At 42.2% G+C, this 16,192-nt stretch overlaps 1 protein-coding gene across 3 annotated transcripts in view; it reads right to left on the bottom strand.

Moving 5' to 3' along the window:
• rorb (RAR-related orphan receptor B) overlaps positions 1-16,192 on the bottom strand; it is a 22,173-nt gene extending 5,981 nt beyond the window's left edge. Inside the window, exons 1-5 of one of the 3 annotated variants that reach the window (XM_085180323.1) lie at positions 15,853-16,192; positions 1,835-1,920; positions 1,583-1,724; positions 958-1,389; positions 380-501 (exon numbers count right to left, since the gene is read on the bottom strand). In XM_085180323.1, the coding sequence (XP_085036449.1) occupies positions 380-501; positions 958-1,389; positions 1,583-1,724; positions 1,835-1,920; positions 15,853-15,859 (789 nt within the window). In that variant the 5' untranslated portion in view covers positions 15,860-16,192. The other 2 variants (XM_085180322.1, XM_085180321.1) reach the window with 2 other exon arrangements.

Genomic DNA, 16,192 nt, shown 5'->3' with positions numbered 1-16,192 from the left:
TTTTGTGCCTAGTTATTTCATGTGAGGAAATAAAATAAACGGCATTTCTATGACTGACATGCTCTGTGATTTCAAATGTGTTTCATTTCTATTACTAGTAAAATAAACCCCACTAACTCAGTAAACTGAGTTTGAATGAAAGTTCAAAGCATTACGACATTGAAAACTATATATATATATATATATATATATATATATACATATATATGTGTGTGTGTGTGTGTGTTCTTAATCCTTTTCAGTACTTTAGAAGTAGCTGTTGATTAAATTGATGTAACTAGAAAGGAAAAAAGACCCAAATATAGGGAGTGTATAAGATATAAGGTACTTTGTAATTGTAAATGTCATGTTTCGATGGTGCCATAAAATCAAACCTCACCTTGCTCTGGTACATCTTGACCTCTTCATAGGAATGTGTCTGCCAGGCTAGCTGCTGCAGCTCATCTGTTGTGTACTGACATGTCTCCAAGTGGGACTTGATGATATTTTGAGCAATACGGTCTGGAAAAGAAGATTATTCATTCATGCTGATTATTCACGTATTATTTCCCTGCACAATGTTACTATATATATAGCATATAGGAGTATATGGAGTGTGTTAGTTTAGGTACAAGCAGACTTGCACATTAATCTGAAGCATTGTGCACATTGGGCGGCAAGTACTATGGGCAATCTATCGTCCTTTTATATTGCTGTACATTTTCTGCTTGATTTTATATTCTCTAGAATCAGCCTGAAGTGCTTAATCTTAAATAAATCTTAACTTGTGCTAGCAGCCTTAGCTGTGCATACGGTAGTATGACACCTTGTCAGCTGTAAATTTAAGCCTGTCTGATCTCCTGTGCGGCTCTCAGATTAGGACCCTGACTCACGCTGCTGAAAGAACTACTTTGTGAGCAGACATGCAGATTTCCACGTGGCTAAGTCAGGTAGCTTTGAATGATTCTGCTTTCTTACCCAGCTCTCCCATGCTGACATTATTGGGCCCAAGCTGACTCTCCTGGTAGCCTCCATAGCTGAACAGGTTGGGTACTGGTGTCAGGTCGTACACTGGCTCCTGCTTAATGTGCTTCATGCCCGACATGTCCAAACCTGACTGGTCTGGAGACGGCTGGGTGGAATCCATCCCATAGTAACCCCCGGGGACTCCTGCTCCATTACCATGGCCACCTTTGGGTAGCTCAATGACGTGACCATTGGCATAGGTGCCCCCAATTTCATGGTTAAGGGTGGAAAGTCCGTTGGTTAGGCTGGATGAGTAAACGCGTGCCAGAGCTTCTGCTTCGCCTGTCTGCTGTTGCCGCTGCTCCTGCAGCCGTGCCTGGTGCTTCTGCACCTCTGCATATAGGCTGTCACGCTGCTTCTTGGACATGCGGCCAAACTTGACCGCTTTATGGGGACAAAAAATAAAATGAAGGATGAAAAGAAATTGCTCCACTAGCTCAGACTGCATCAGAGAAGATTGCATATGATCCTATTTTTGGCTGTTCTGCACAGAGAGGGTTGCACATGTATTTGTTTGCAAATATTTGCCTGCACACTCATGCACCATAGATATAAATATGTATTTACTGGACCTCACCATCTCTGGACATTCCTAGGGCAAGACATTTCTGCAGGCGGCAGTGTTGGCAACGGTTGCGGTTTGTTCTGTCGATGAGGCAGTTCCTCTGTCGGGGGCAGGAGTAGGAGGCGTTGTTCTGCTGACTACGTCTGAAGAAACCCTGGTTACATGTCAGCAGAGAATACAGGCTTCAGGTACCCGTCGAGCATAGACTATATGATGTTTCTGAGCAAATGAATCAGACTTTGATTCAGCCATATAGAATCTCACCTTACATCCCTCACATGTAATGACGCCATAGTGGATTCCTGATGATTTGTCTCCGCAGATTTTGCATGGTATAACTTCGATTTGGGCTGTAAGAAAAAAAGCGAGAACAAGAAAGACTTGCATTACTAATCAGATGGATGTGGCCTAGTTTGGAGTTTCGTGAACACCTTGTTGAGTCATCTCACAGATGTCAGACCTCGGCTGGTGGTCTAATTTGATGGTAAATGTACATAACCCAGTTGGGTGTACGACCTCATTGAGATAACAGTGTGCCTGCATACTGCATTTGTGTCACGTTAACTTCAAATTCACAAGGGCACAGTGACATTTGGGCAATTATTATGTGCTTCTAGGAGTTTTCTAATGAATGGGACACCAAGGACTGCATACACACGGTTACACGCACAAAGTAACAAGATTGTGCATGTGCATTCTTTGTGTTACGCTTAAAGGACAGACCCCTGTGGGTTAGAAAGGTTGCCCATAATGAGAAAACACCAAAGGATCACACTTACTCTTCAACCTTTATCTTTTCTCTCTTTCAAACACACACTCACACGCATATACAAACACATTTGGTCCACCAACTCAAATGCTGTTAGTGTTTAGCAGCCCTTAAGCTACATGTGCACTAACTTAACTACGTTTTGTTCATTTTAGGTTTTACTCACTGTGTATAGGCAGCTCCATGTACAGTCACAACCAAAGGCACTGAATATAAACAACAGAAACTATTTCAACACACACGAGCACCTGTCATGGGTGCCTTTGAACTTAGCGTCCATACTATATGGAAAGTGAAAGCTGCAGTTCCTGTTAAGAGATATGACATAGGTGTAGAGGTAGGCAGGTATGCTGCTGAGATGGCACAGTCTCTATAAAGAGATTAGACAGCCTATCTAATCCTAAATTATTTCCCGACGAGCTCCTTCCCCTCCTCTGCTGAGCGCTGGCTTAGCCACAGCTGAAATAGCCATTCACATGTAATCTCCTTGCATACTCCCACCTGTGGGAAATTCTGTACATTTTAGGAATCTCCTGAGAAGTTCAGATATAACGTATGTTCGTGTTTGTAAATTTGATTCCTCTTGTGCGTGCCACCAAACCTTTCGTACAACATCGATGGATGTATGTCTAAAGTATGTGGGTGCACACTGAAGAGCAACCTTACAAGTTTTGGATTTGTGTAGTATTAATTTTGTATTTCATTGATCTTGTGTAGGTGCTTTGGTTTGGCAGAGTTGATTGTGGGTATATATATATATATATATATATATATATATATATATATATATATATATATATATATATATATATATATATATGCATGCTAAGTGTCTGGCAGAATGAGTTTGCAGTATACATAATTGGATAATCTCTTGTCAGGATCAATGGAAGCAGTTTTCTGTCTAGCAACTGCGCAGGTACAATCACTTCAATGTAATCCCCCTGCCCTTCAGTGATACTTCTTGTACCGTGGCTCAGGGGGTTCGATCCCAGGCTCTCTGTCCTGGTCGTTGTGTCCTTGGGCAAGACACCCTACCACCTACTGGTGTTGGATGGCGCGATATGACAGCCTCGCTTCTGTCAGTCTGCCCCAGGGCAGTGTGTGAATGAACAGTGGTATTATAAAGTGCTTTGGGTGCCTTGAAAAGCGCTATATAAATCCAATCCATTATTATTATGTTTCAGGAGCACTAAAAGAAAGAAAGCTTTCAAATGTTTTAAAAATTTCCAGAAAGTGAAAAGTTACTCTATGCTTTCTCTCAGTTTTAGGTGTGGAAAGCTGTGGAAAACAGAGCCAGGGTTAAACACTGACATCTGAAATTGCTATAAAAAAAAGCAAAAAAACCCCCCAAACATATTTGCATATTCATAGTCATTTTTTTTAACAGGGCATAGGAGTAGATCTACCCAGGTAATTGATTTTTTTTCTCTTTAATTAGAATGAAACAGCATCTTTATATATGTATAAATAAATATATATATTTATATATTCATGTTTGCCTATCTGCCCCCTGGTGGCCACTGAGAGACATGAAACGTTTTTTACATGCTGCTGTGATCCTGGACTATGTACTCTGATTCAAGATGTATTGTTACACATATCGCCATAGTTATAACTGATGATGTAAAAGGGCCTTTAATCCTCTTATCTATCCCTAGTAGCTCCTGATCCGTCTCAGGAGACCACCCATGACAGCCTTAGCAACAAAATGACACACTGTTTGAATGTGTGCTTAAGGTATCACAGGTATACTCTGAGTTCTGGTGCAGCCCAAGATGTGACCCATTTCCACCAATTCTCGGCCAGCTCTCCAAACTGGGTCACAGAAAGGCACTGGACTGGGATGACACACAGACTACATACACAGAGTTGTCAATGAACGCGGCCTGTGCGCCCCTATTTTTAGTCTGTAAAACAGGTCAGTTGCACCCAGGACATGGCCGGTATCAACAGACCACATTTTGTGTATAACCAGAAGACAGTACAACAGTGCATCAGCCATGCTTCTAATCATTCTTAGCGCTCGCAATCCTCTTATTCTTTCCGGTTGGCACTGTTAGTCCCATACTTTTAGTCAAACTCTTTGATCAAAATGTTAATCGTGAAGCAAGTTAATCTCCGTGGGTTTAGACAATCTGAATGCGTTCAGCCCACACCTGCTGCTGTCTGATGTGGATATACGGCGTTATTATTTCTGTTGATTTCTCAGAACAAGCGCTTTACATTTTTTCCTCATCCTCTACACTGATTACATTATATCTTGACTGAATTCCTTTTTACCCCATGGGAGATTGTATTTGTCTTTGTATCAAATCATTATGCCCAAAAGAGCACGGGCGTGTGGGCATGTGCATTGTTTCTGTGTGTGTTTCAGGGATGGTTTGAGTGAGCATTTCACTTATAAAAAAAAAGACTCAGAAAGATAAAGTATGTGCACATGTCTGTGTGTGTTTGGTAAATTGTGTGTGTGTGTGAGTGTATGTGTGGGTGTGTGCATTGTTTACTGTGTCTATGTGTGTGTGTTGTGCTCATTGCCAATGGGGACTGTCAGGTAGGATATAGGGAGACGGTCATGACAGCATAGCTGTTGCCAGGGTGACCACCCACTCGCTGCACTCGTCTGGCTGTCACCGCGATGATGTGCTAAGCTGTCACAATCTTAAAGGAAATGATGTCATTGGTGTTTGGAGCCAACTTGGTGTATCATCACCGTTCGTCCTGTCGCCCTCCCTAAGCGGAGGTTTTTTGAATTGTTCACTTAAGGACTCCCACTTCCACATCCAGTCAACAATACAGACTATACTGTAGCTGCAGCAGTGGATTATACATGTAGCAGAATTAAAGGCGTGTTTATCTGTTGGCTGTTTAGAAAAAGCTGCGTTCTTATTGTTTTCAAAGTTGGAATGTATGATAATACTTCTTGGGCGTTGGATTTCATGATTTTCCATTACAGAAGCAAACTTAAACCTTAAAAGAAGCGGTGGAAATAAAACAGATGAAAACTTAACATGAACAAGTCTATTGCAGTTCTTTCACTAGCCACTCTTAGAGGAACAAGCCACTCATTTCTGTTTTTCGAGATTGTTTCGCTCCTAGCCACATGCCTTTCTTGAGGGTGGGTGGGACTTTTTTCCAACCGGAGCTGACCCAGTGAGTGACAAGGTCCTCAGCCAGCCGGAGCACGAGCATTATCCTGAGGTTATTATGTAAGAACGGGACTGCAGCGCTGGCGATTCCTCAGCTAAGAGGAGGATCAGGCCTGCACAATCTCTTGAGGGAGAAAAAGATGGAGCGAACCAGCTAGAGATGAATTTCGCTTAAGAATCTGGGAAGGCAAAGATAGTTGCTGTAATGTGAGTCACGCACGTGTGTGAGTGTGTGTTGCTGAGGGTTGTACTGCACCAGCACGTGTGTTGTGATAATTGATTTTTAATGAAGTGAGGATCTCCTGTGAATTTCCTGGGCTGGCCCTTTCCCTAAATAGAGTCCTAATTATCCATATTGCACTACAGGAAAAAAAAAAAGCAGCAGCCTTGCACCAATATCTTAGCAATACTTATTTCTAAAGCACATAAGTAGCTCACACACAGGGCTTGCTGAGAGTTAATGCACATGTAGATGCACAGAGAATGAAGCGGCTATCTGAAAGGAGCTTGTTTATATTGACAATGTAACAGCAAAGTGAGGCCACTAGGTGTTGCTAGACAAGTCTGAGTTGTGTGTATGTGTGTGCAAGTATGGGTGTGTGTTTCCAAAAGGGCAGAATGGACATGCATGTTTCATTCATTTAGCCTGTAGGATGGGTCTACAAGAGAAACGAATTGAAGCAGCACACAATATCACGCAGTTTACAGCGACACAGTGCACACCAGAGACTGGTGTTCACTTTCCTGCCGTAACTTTTGCCAGTGTAAGCCACTTCAGAAATGCAAACATGACTCCTACTGTAGTCCCAGGGGTTGATTTGTTGGGGATGAATGTGGGTGGTATCTCCACTTCATTAAAAAATATGCATAGCTTCTTCCCAGTTAACGTGATATCTTCTGGGAAAATGAAGGAGATCAGCACTTTACCCCCCACCAACACCCCTCCTTGTTAAATCTGAACAGCTCTGGCGCTGGTCTTAGATGTCTATATACTGTGAATTACGCTATCACTTTTCGCCATCCACTCCGCTTCAGTCTGTTTGACTTTTTCATTCGTGTGTTCCTCCTCGCTGTAAGTGGCTGTGTGACTGGGAAATCATTTCAGTTTCTGTATTTCATGATCTATTTCCATCTCTCAGTGAAACTCTGTCTCCCTGTCTCACAGAACTTAGAGGAACAAGCGGAGGTTTTTCTCCTCTCTCTCCTTCTCTGCCAATGATGAAAAACACTGAGGAAACTTTTTGGTGGCGTGATCACTGAGCGGATTAATGCACACAGCTGGGAATAGTTTATAGCAGTGCTTCTTGGGTTATCTCCCCTGTGTTTCCTGTCATGTTTCCACATCATACTGTCCCATTAAAATCAATGAAACACTGCCACGGCATATGGTTTCAAACGGACCTCTGCGCTTGTGTGTGCTGTCACACTTTCCCTCTTTCCTGTTTTACTGTCTGAAACATTAAAATGCACACACACACACACACACACACACACACACACACACACACACACACACACACATATATATATATATATATATATATATATATATGTATATATATATATATATATATATATACACATACACACACATATATATATATATATATATATATATATATATATATATATATATATATATATATATATATATATATATAGGACTGATGGACTTTCCGCTCCGTTTTTCAGCCTTGAGTACTTACCACAAATTAATTTTTTAGGTGCCCTGTGGCCCGGCTAGATGCACACATTCCTCCTCAGTCATCGCTGTCTGTATTGTCTATTCTCTCCTTAATCCTGACCTTCAAAGTTTAACAATGCTTAGTGCTGTTTTCGCTGGCTTCTGTTTGTTTCTTTGGGACAAAACATATTTAAGGTTCAATACCCAGCTGGGTCTGCTTTTTCTATTCATTTTAAAATAATGTTTATATCTTAGGTGAAGTTTCACTGATTTCGAGTCAGCTTTGGTGCTTGTAACACTAATTTAGGAACAACTTGCAAAAATCAGAACTGAAACAATTATCCAGCTTCAGCCTTCTAGATGCAAACTGACCTCAGACCTGGCCTGAACTAATAAAGATAATGCTGACATGAAACAGTCTCATTAAAATACTGTAAGTTGGCACAGCCGTGCACCGGTCCCTTCTTTTCCACAGTCTGCTGTGCATTGAGTTTTGGTGATAGATGTTGTCGCCAAACATGTCTTTGTCCATTTTTTAGTACTTACAGTCATACTGTTGCTGCAAAAGCATACATTAAATACCCCCCGCCTCTGCTTTTCCCATTGGTATATTGTCATCAACCCCCTTCCTGACCTAATACATAGACACACGCATAAAAGTGTCAGAAAAAAACAGTGCCGCTCTCGCCCTCCCCCCATGCTGTATGTCAGAGGGCATGAGCTTGTCCAGCTTGCCGTGCGGCCCCAAAGCACTCTGGGTAATTGCTCAGATAGCAGGTCTGGGATCAGCTGCAGTTTGCTCATAGAATATTGTGCCGTGGTGTGATTGGACGCCGCGGAGAGGGAACAGAAGGGGGCCACTGGCTGTAATCCAGAGCATCGATTCACATGCACAGGCATGAACACACACACACGCACCCCAACATGCTCCCAGAGACACATTCAGACAGACAGAGACGCACATTGAGACATGCTTGAAAGAACACATTACTGCATACCACTTTCAAAAAAAGCAGACTTTACAGTATGATTTTTATGGTCACACTGCTCCCATCCTAAATCCAATACACGCACAGACATGCACGGCACGCACACACACACACACACACACACATAGTCTCCCATCCAGTGCAGCATGTGTCCTCAAATAGATAAGAAGGAGACGGAGGTGTGGGAAAAGAATCCACAGGGTAAACTGAACCCCTCTCATGGTCACTGTACACAGGTGTGCACACTCCAACCACCTGGGTGACCTATGAGGCCCTGATAGCCTCTGACCTTTCCTTAAAGACTCAGAAATCAGAGTGGAAGGAACAAGTCCAAGTGTGAGAGGCCTGCATCTGGTCATTACCATTCTAAAATCAGACAGTGATAATATATGCATACACACAGGAAAACACAAGCAAAAAGACTCTTTAGAGTTCAGTCTCTCTCTCTTTTTTCCATTTCATCTCGCACCTTTGCCCTCATGCTAGCATACACCTATGATGCACACTGAGCTGTGAAACACTGAGCAGCGTTCAGGCTTTGTTTGGGTGAAGTGAGTCGGTGCGGGGAAGAATATGTTTGCACAAACACTGACTAAGAAACCATCGCTTTATTCCTGAGGTAAGAAAATAACACTATGTTAGCATTGGCCATTCTTGCTTAACCTCACGCTCCTCCTACTATGGTGATTCTCTTGAGTCTAATTGTAGATGACAGTGTGTGTGTGTGTGTGTGTGTGTGTGTGTCTGAGGGGGAAGGGAGAGAAAAGGTGGCTATCACAGTGTAAGAGAGAAATGGAAAGAGAGGGACATCCATGGAGAGATGGGCAGAAATTGCTCTCACTTCTTACGTAAGGCAGAGAAAAATTTGCCCTCAGTTTTGTCAGAATCGCATCCTTTCTAGTGAGAATCAGTTGACGAGCAGATAAAATCAGGGAAACGGCAGTGTCAAGATGAGAGAGGCTGAATGGACTTTAAAGCATTGACGAGAAGGGGAGCACTTAATGTGACTAGCTAACAATTAGAGTACGAAGAAGAGGATGGAAAACCCGTCTGTGGGACTGTTTTAAATTCAGTTAACAAGGCTTACTTCTGCATCTGATACACTTGTACAGCTTTAATACAGCTTTAATAACTGCATACACATATTCGTCCTACTGTTGAGTAGGGGTGAACAGAAGCTAATAGCATTTATTTAAGCATATGCCTTTAATATAAAGTCTCTGCTATTCTAGAAGATGTCATTTTTAACTTCATTAAATAATCTGACCCTTAAAAGAAGGGTGTACATGGTAAGATGTTCTTCCATAAGCTAAAATAAAATACCTGACATTATGTAAAGAGAGGTGATGTGATTTAAAACTATGTTTACCCATTATCATATTAATAATAATGATCAAACAAAAAATAAATGCTTTCTTAAAGGACCACTCTGGTTTCTGCTCAACATTTCCCAAAGCATTCAACCAAAATGTCCTTTTTTTTTTCAATTTAAATGTTGCAGTGATACCTCCAGCTATTACTTGCTGCTTTTTTTCTTTCTCTCTTTTTGCATAACACCTTTCAAGACCAGAGAGCCAAAGTGTTGAGTTAGAGATTCTTGCCCTGCTGCTTGTGAGTTCATGAAACCCCTGGTAGTGAAACAGGCTGTCAGCTCGAGTGTGAACACGAGCATATGAACGAGTTCCCTTTGAGTTTACGCGTGTACTAAAAAGGTTTCAATGTACTTGTGTTTCAGTGCTTCTGTTTAAGCGAGTGTGTGAGCATGCACATGTGTGCCTATATGTGTGTGTGTCCTCTCCCAGGGATGGCCGCTAATAGCTCGCCTCGGGCAACAATTTAACTCAGCCTAACAAGGTTCTCCCCAAAGTGGCCCCAGGGGCATCTCTCATAGAGGCAAATTGATCACAAAGACTATCACACAACTCAGCTCGGCTCGACCCAGCCTGCTCTGCTCTTTACCTGCTCTCTTTCTCTCTCTCTCTCTCTCTCTTTGTCTCTAGCGGGATGATTTAACAGAATGCGTTATGAACATTAAATCTGAGTTAAGTGAGCGAAAGCAGCAACAGCGGCAGCCGTCTTGGTTTCAGAATTGCATCCTCATGTGAATGGCAAGATCCCTCACATCAACAGCAAGTGCTGTGGACACACACACACACACATATGTGAGCACTCTCACGCACAGAGTTAAGAGAAGTATCTCATGACTTGGACACAGTAACTGAGAGATAGAGATAGAGAGAGGGAAGAAAGGCAGACCTAATAAGAGTCCCTTCAATGAGATTACAAGCACTAAAACAGGCTAATCTTTGTCATTAAGAAAAGATGCCGCAGTAGGCTAAGTCATATTATAGGCTTATTGCAGCTTTCTGCAGAGAACACCTTCACAGTATAGGGATATAATGTGCCACTTCCTCTGTCGTCTTCACATCTTGTCTATAACTTTGGAGAGCCAGAGTCCACTTTTTGTGCAAAACCTCTTAAAAGTAAGGGCCTTGCAGCAGTTCCAAGTAATCAGTGCTGTGCATAATCAAATCATATACGTACATGATTATGCGTAGCGTAGAGGGTAAGCTGACACACACCTTCAGTTTATGGACTAATCTGCTTTGAATGTTAGCTGAAGTCTGATAGGTGGTTAGCAAGTGTGGACTTTGGATACCTCTATAACAGGTACTGCATGTTATTCATTGCTTCAGGCAGCTAGAATGTGCAAGTGCAATGAGAACAAGATAGCTTGTATCTGTGTGCATTTGCACCAGTATGCATGCAAGAAAATTTAGTTTTGCACCCTAACTCACCATTTCATACAAGCACACACTAACTTGCTTAGGCAAACGCACACAAACGTCCACACTTGCACTATTATATAACTCTTAAGTCTCTCTCTCTCTTATACTTGCCCTCTTTTTTTCTTATCTCACTCATTCACTTGCTCATAGTCTCCCTTCTCTCATTCTGTTTGTCTCGCCTTTCATTTTCTGTGTATTCGCCCTATAGATTCTTAGCTCGATTCATGGTCTTTAAGCAGATAGAAAAAAGGAAACCTCCTAAAAACGAAATGAATTGATTCATAAAGTGACTAAACTTGAATAAATGACCAAACCTCTACATTGTTCTAGAGTAGCGGAAATCAGAATTTACTGTAAAAGTGTGTGTGCAATGCTCCCTGACTTTGGACTATCAGTCGGTGCACTCGATGTCCCTCTCCCCAGAACCTGATTTGTTATGATGATATGATAATTCCCGCTTTTGATGTGAGCATATTTTTCCTATAAAAGGAACCCCTCCAATGATATCTTTGTCATATTTTACTCGCTTTCTGTGTTTTAATAAGCGCAGTCACCCTCTTCCCCCGGTTTTTACTTCAGTGTAAATCAGAGGAAAATGTGAATATTGAATATCATTGTGCGTCCACTGAGACACGCTGCCTTCATGGATGAGTAAAACTGACAAAACAGAAGGAGCTGTCAGAGGACTCTATGACTTCAAGGCAGATTTAGAGTTTAGGAGTGGTTCAGGCAGAAATCCCTCCTGGCTAAGATAAAGTGGAGACACAAACTGAAGCGTGCCGTGTAGCCCACGCTTTGTGTGTGGAAAGATTTAAGAAAGAGGGAGAATTGACTGAGGAGGAAAAACAGTTCGCCTAGGCTCCCCTAGACGGCCGCGGAGGGATAAAACCAACACTGGGTGCATGCTGAGCGCATGCAAAACAAACACAGGCTATGATAGTGGCTCAGTGGGACCGCAGAAGTGCTATCCAGGCAGCACACGCACGCACAAAGCATGGTGGGATGTTTTAAGTAGATGGCTTGAAAAAAAATCTAAAGGTCAGGTAAGACACACTAGGTGAGGAGTAGACGGTGAGTCTTGAATGCAAAATGAGTGTGTTTAAGTGTGTGTGTGTCGCAACAACACTCTGGTGCCGGTACCCGATTCAGTCAGTGGGGCTGTGTTGAGGGATTAACAGTGTGGCCTGCATGAGCTTGGGGTAATCTCTCCTCTCTTCTTACATAACACTAGACCATTACTCAGCACAAACACACAATAAACAACACAATCAACAACACCGAGCTGGACAACAGACCACACATGCAGTGATAACAGTGCAAAGCAAAGATTCACCCAGGCTGGGTGCACAAAAAGAGGTTTCATGGCGACAATGGAAAGCAGTGATTTGGTATAAATTAAGTTTTGGGCTCAGTTTCTAAATCAGTACGAATAATGGCAACTTATATTTTCCATGTTGTTACTCATAGTTGGTACTGAAAGTGAAACACAGGCACAACTTAGCGCCACTGATCTTTAACCTTTTACTTTATCCCCCTTAATGGCACATGATACAAATACTGGCAGTTAAATGTAACCATAGTGTAGCTGTGAACATCTGTGTTTATTATTCTGCATCATTTCTATGTATTCACATGAGTCTTCCTGTGTTGTCATCCATGTGCTTGTACATCGGCCTTCCGCTTGTTTGTGCTCAGGAGAAAAACAACAGTAAACACTGAACACTGACAGCCACAACACTTAAAGCACTAAATGGTGAAGGTGCTTCTTTGATAGTTTCAAACTGTTATAAAAAAAAGAAATCATAGGAACAAACATGAAAAAATACAAAAAGAAAAAAGAAAAGATAGAGATGTTTAGACTCCAGTGTAAACTAAAGCCATTTCAGTTGTGTGCCACAGATTTATCTAAACAGACTGCTTCCATTGTCTTTGACTAAAAATTGATCCCGGGATGCTTTCGAACTGGACAAATCAATTCGCAAACGAGTCTCTAAAGCAAAGCAGGATGGGACTAATTCTATTGGCATGAGGCCGTCATGCGTAGTACTGCAGCTGTTTGTGTCAGTGTGCGTTTTCAGAGCTTTCGGATTTTTAATGTGTGCACATGCTGCCTTTCAAGGTAACATAAATAATGCCAGAAATGGAAATGACCACTAATTCTTGTAGATTTGAGACAAATATTTTTAATGACCCCCCCACTCCCACCCACACATTATTCTGGATCTCCTGCCATTATCTTACTACTTTATTGTGCTCTCATACTCTTCCACTTACTGTCATCCCATCTTATCCCAGTGTTAGGAGAATGAGAGATGGTGATTGGCGCATACTGCTAACAGAGGAGAAGTGGCCCCTCCTCCACTGTTGCTCCCTCCATCGCTGAACTTGTGGACCTGCCTGACCCGGGTGCATTTGGAAGCACTTAGGCTTATAACAGTAATAAAAAGGATACACATCCACGGGATAATGTAGACTGTGGGGATCACTGAGTAACACAGGAAGCTACTCACTTGCAGAATACATGTCAGTTCATGCTTGTGTGATGCTGTGTATGTTTCCAAGCACGCATATGCTAATCTCACAGAAGGGCTCTGATCTCTTATTGATTATAGCATTAATAAAGGATTTGGTAGGAGGTTGCTGTTGATTAGCTCAGACATTCTTTAGGTTAAACTAATTTCTGCAAAAAATTACTTTAAAAAATCAAACATTCATTTACAATAACTAAAACGATTCATCCAAATAAATAGGGCATAATTACTTAATTATAATTCATTTATTGTCTTATTATAAAGACGTAAAAACTAAAACTCTGTTGCCACTTAAACACATATATATGGCCACTTGCCACTGTTTCTAATGTCATTTGATGGGTTTTAACGGAACACCTCTTACAGCAGAGCTTCACCACATCGCTGTTGAAAATACAGAGATAATGAGCCTGTTTACAACATCCTACACAGCACTGAGCAAGCTTTGTTTTCAGAGAAGCCGAAAAGGCCTCTTATGATTATATTATATGTTATTTCTCTGGCTTTTCCAGGCCGGGCGATGGCGTGACATCATCTTCGGTCAGGGCTTCAGGAGCTGTGGCTATTGTTAAATGATAATTACCACGGCTCATGAGGGGCCTCTATTTTTTTAAAACCTTGTGGTTGTGAGCACGTTTCTGTGCAAGGGCAGCCGAGACTCCACACACACAGACGCGCGCACACACAGGTTGGGAGTGGGGGCCGCACGGCCCACACTGATTTAATTCTATCTGACAAAACCCTTTGGGGCGTGCAGAGGGAGAGAGGAAGATGGAGAGCGAGGGAGAAAGAGAGAGATAGACATGGTAAAAAAGGGGTGAGAGAGACGCTTCAGGGGCCTCTTCTGCCAACCATGGCTATTAAGTGAAAGCAGGAGCTTTTGGTATACCCCTCCAAAGCCTCCCATGCACAAGAGTAGTCGCAAGGCCCATTAAAATGTGGATAAAATACAAGGTGTGTGACAGAGGAGTTTGCCATGGGATTGCAGAAAGAGAGTAAGAGGAAAAGATGTTTGGCCTACTGTTTTTTCTTTTTCTTTTTCTTGCCTAAGGTTTGATGGCCTGGAGCTGAGGCAGCAGATAGCTTTACATCTTTACATGACATGGACACATGAATAGATTGATGTTTGATCTTTTTTATAACTGCAATAAAATAATCCGATTACAGAGTATTGTTGTTTACCATCATACCTAATAAGCATGTTAAAATAACGGTAACGCAAGTTTGCTTAATAATTATTCTGACCGAACATACATACAATGCAAAATATGATAACAATATTGTTCCATGTAAAGAAAAGTAACGAGTATTTTATTTTTAAGCTAAAAGCTATAATTTGACAAATCACAGGCTGTGGATTTCTGTGCCATGCCTTTACTTTGAAGGCGACTTTGTACCCTTGGATCAAAATTTTCCAATAATTTCTCACCTCCAATATAGGAACATTCAGGCATTATAAAGGCCACCTCATAAACTAATTAACTTATTTCTGAGGCCAGTAAGAAGCGGTCCGGCCAGTTAAAACAGATTGTCTTATAAATTAGAGTTCAAATCATCCAGCTGAACGAGTGTTGCAACTTTAGCGCCAGCGGTAATTGCACAACGTCGAGAGTAAATAAAGCGAATTCCAAAACACTAAGCTGATAATAATAAGGTTAAATATTAAAGCCTTCGCGCTGGACTTTTAATGAACTGCAAATAGTCATGAAGGAGAAACGAAAAACGCGCATTTTCTGCTGTTTACGGAATTTAAACGTCAACGAGACAGGTCTTGCTTATTGCGTGCGTGCGCGTGAGCGTCCAGAGGACGGCATTGATAATGAATTTCAACATTCTCAGCGCGGCGCAGAGAGTCGGGAAAATGGGTTAGTGGAAAGTGCACATCCCTGAAACATTCAATAAAGTTTACCACCAGAACATAACGGAATAAAGTTTTTTTTCTCCCTTTTTTCTTCTGCACATGGGCTAATCTAATCCGATCTACCACCCTATCCGCAATTTCCGCCGGAGTGGAGTGGAGCTCAAATGATTAAGCTAAATATAATGCGGCACTTTTAATTTCCAATCCCAGACTCCAGTAAAATTTGCAGGAACGCGCGCCTGTTCCACACACACGCTCCTGAGTCAAAACACACACGGAGAGGGATCCAAATAAACTTTACAGACTACTTAAGGTGGCTGATGAGATTGCAGAGAACCCCAAACATACTGCCTTGAGTTTAACATTGAAAAAAAAAAGAGACAAATTCAGATTTTCGCCTAAACCTCCCAGAATAAACTTTCAAAGCTAAATGAGTGATAAAAGCTCGTCGTGCCGCGTGTGACTGTGTGTTAAGTGGGAGAAAGTGCGAGCACAGTGGGATGGTCTTACCTCGCATCGTGTCGGTGTTGCTGGAGCTGGTGCTGAGGCTCGCTTCCCAAAGCAGCAGTCATGAAGAAACAAACACTTAAAATAAAAGAAGGGGCTGCGGGTGGTGGTGGTGGTGAAAGATCCTCGGTTAAAAACAACAACGAAAGGAGTGTAGATGATGTGCGTCGACGTCCACTGGCTGCCCTGAGTGGAAGCGTCTCTGCGCTAAAAGCATCCCAGAGCGGGGCGCAGGGAGGCGGGCTGAGGTCGGTTGGTGCGTCGGTCTGTGCGCTCTGGTTGTGTGGCCGCTTTTCTCATGATATCTGCGCTCTCACCTCTATGGGAGGGTTTCACTATTTTC

Source organism: Neolamprologus multifasciatus, chromosome 12 (genome assembly GCF_963576455.1).
Source record: "Neolamprologus multifasciatus chromosome 12, fNeoMul1.2, whole genome shotgun sequence".
Classification (NCBI taxonomy): Eukaryota; Metazoa; Chordata; class Actinopteri; order Cichliformes; family Cichlidae; genus Neolamprologus; species Neolamprologus multifasciatus.
This window is presented reverse-complemented; position numbering and strand designations above follow the sequence as displayed.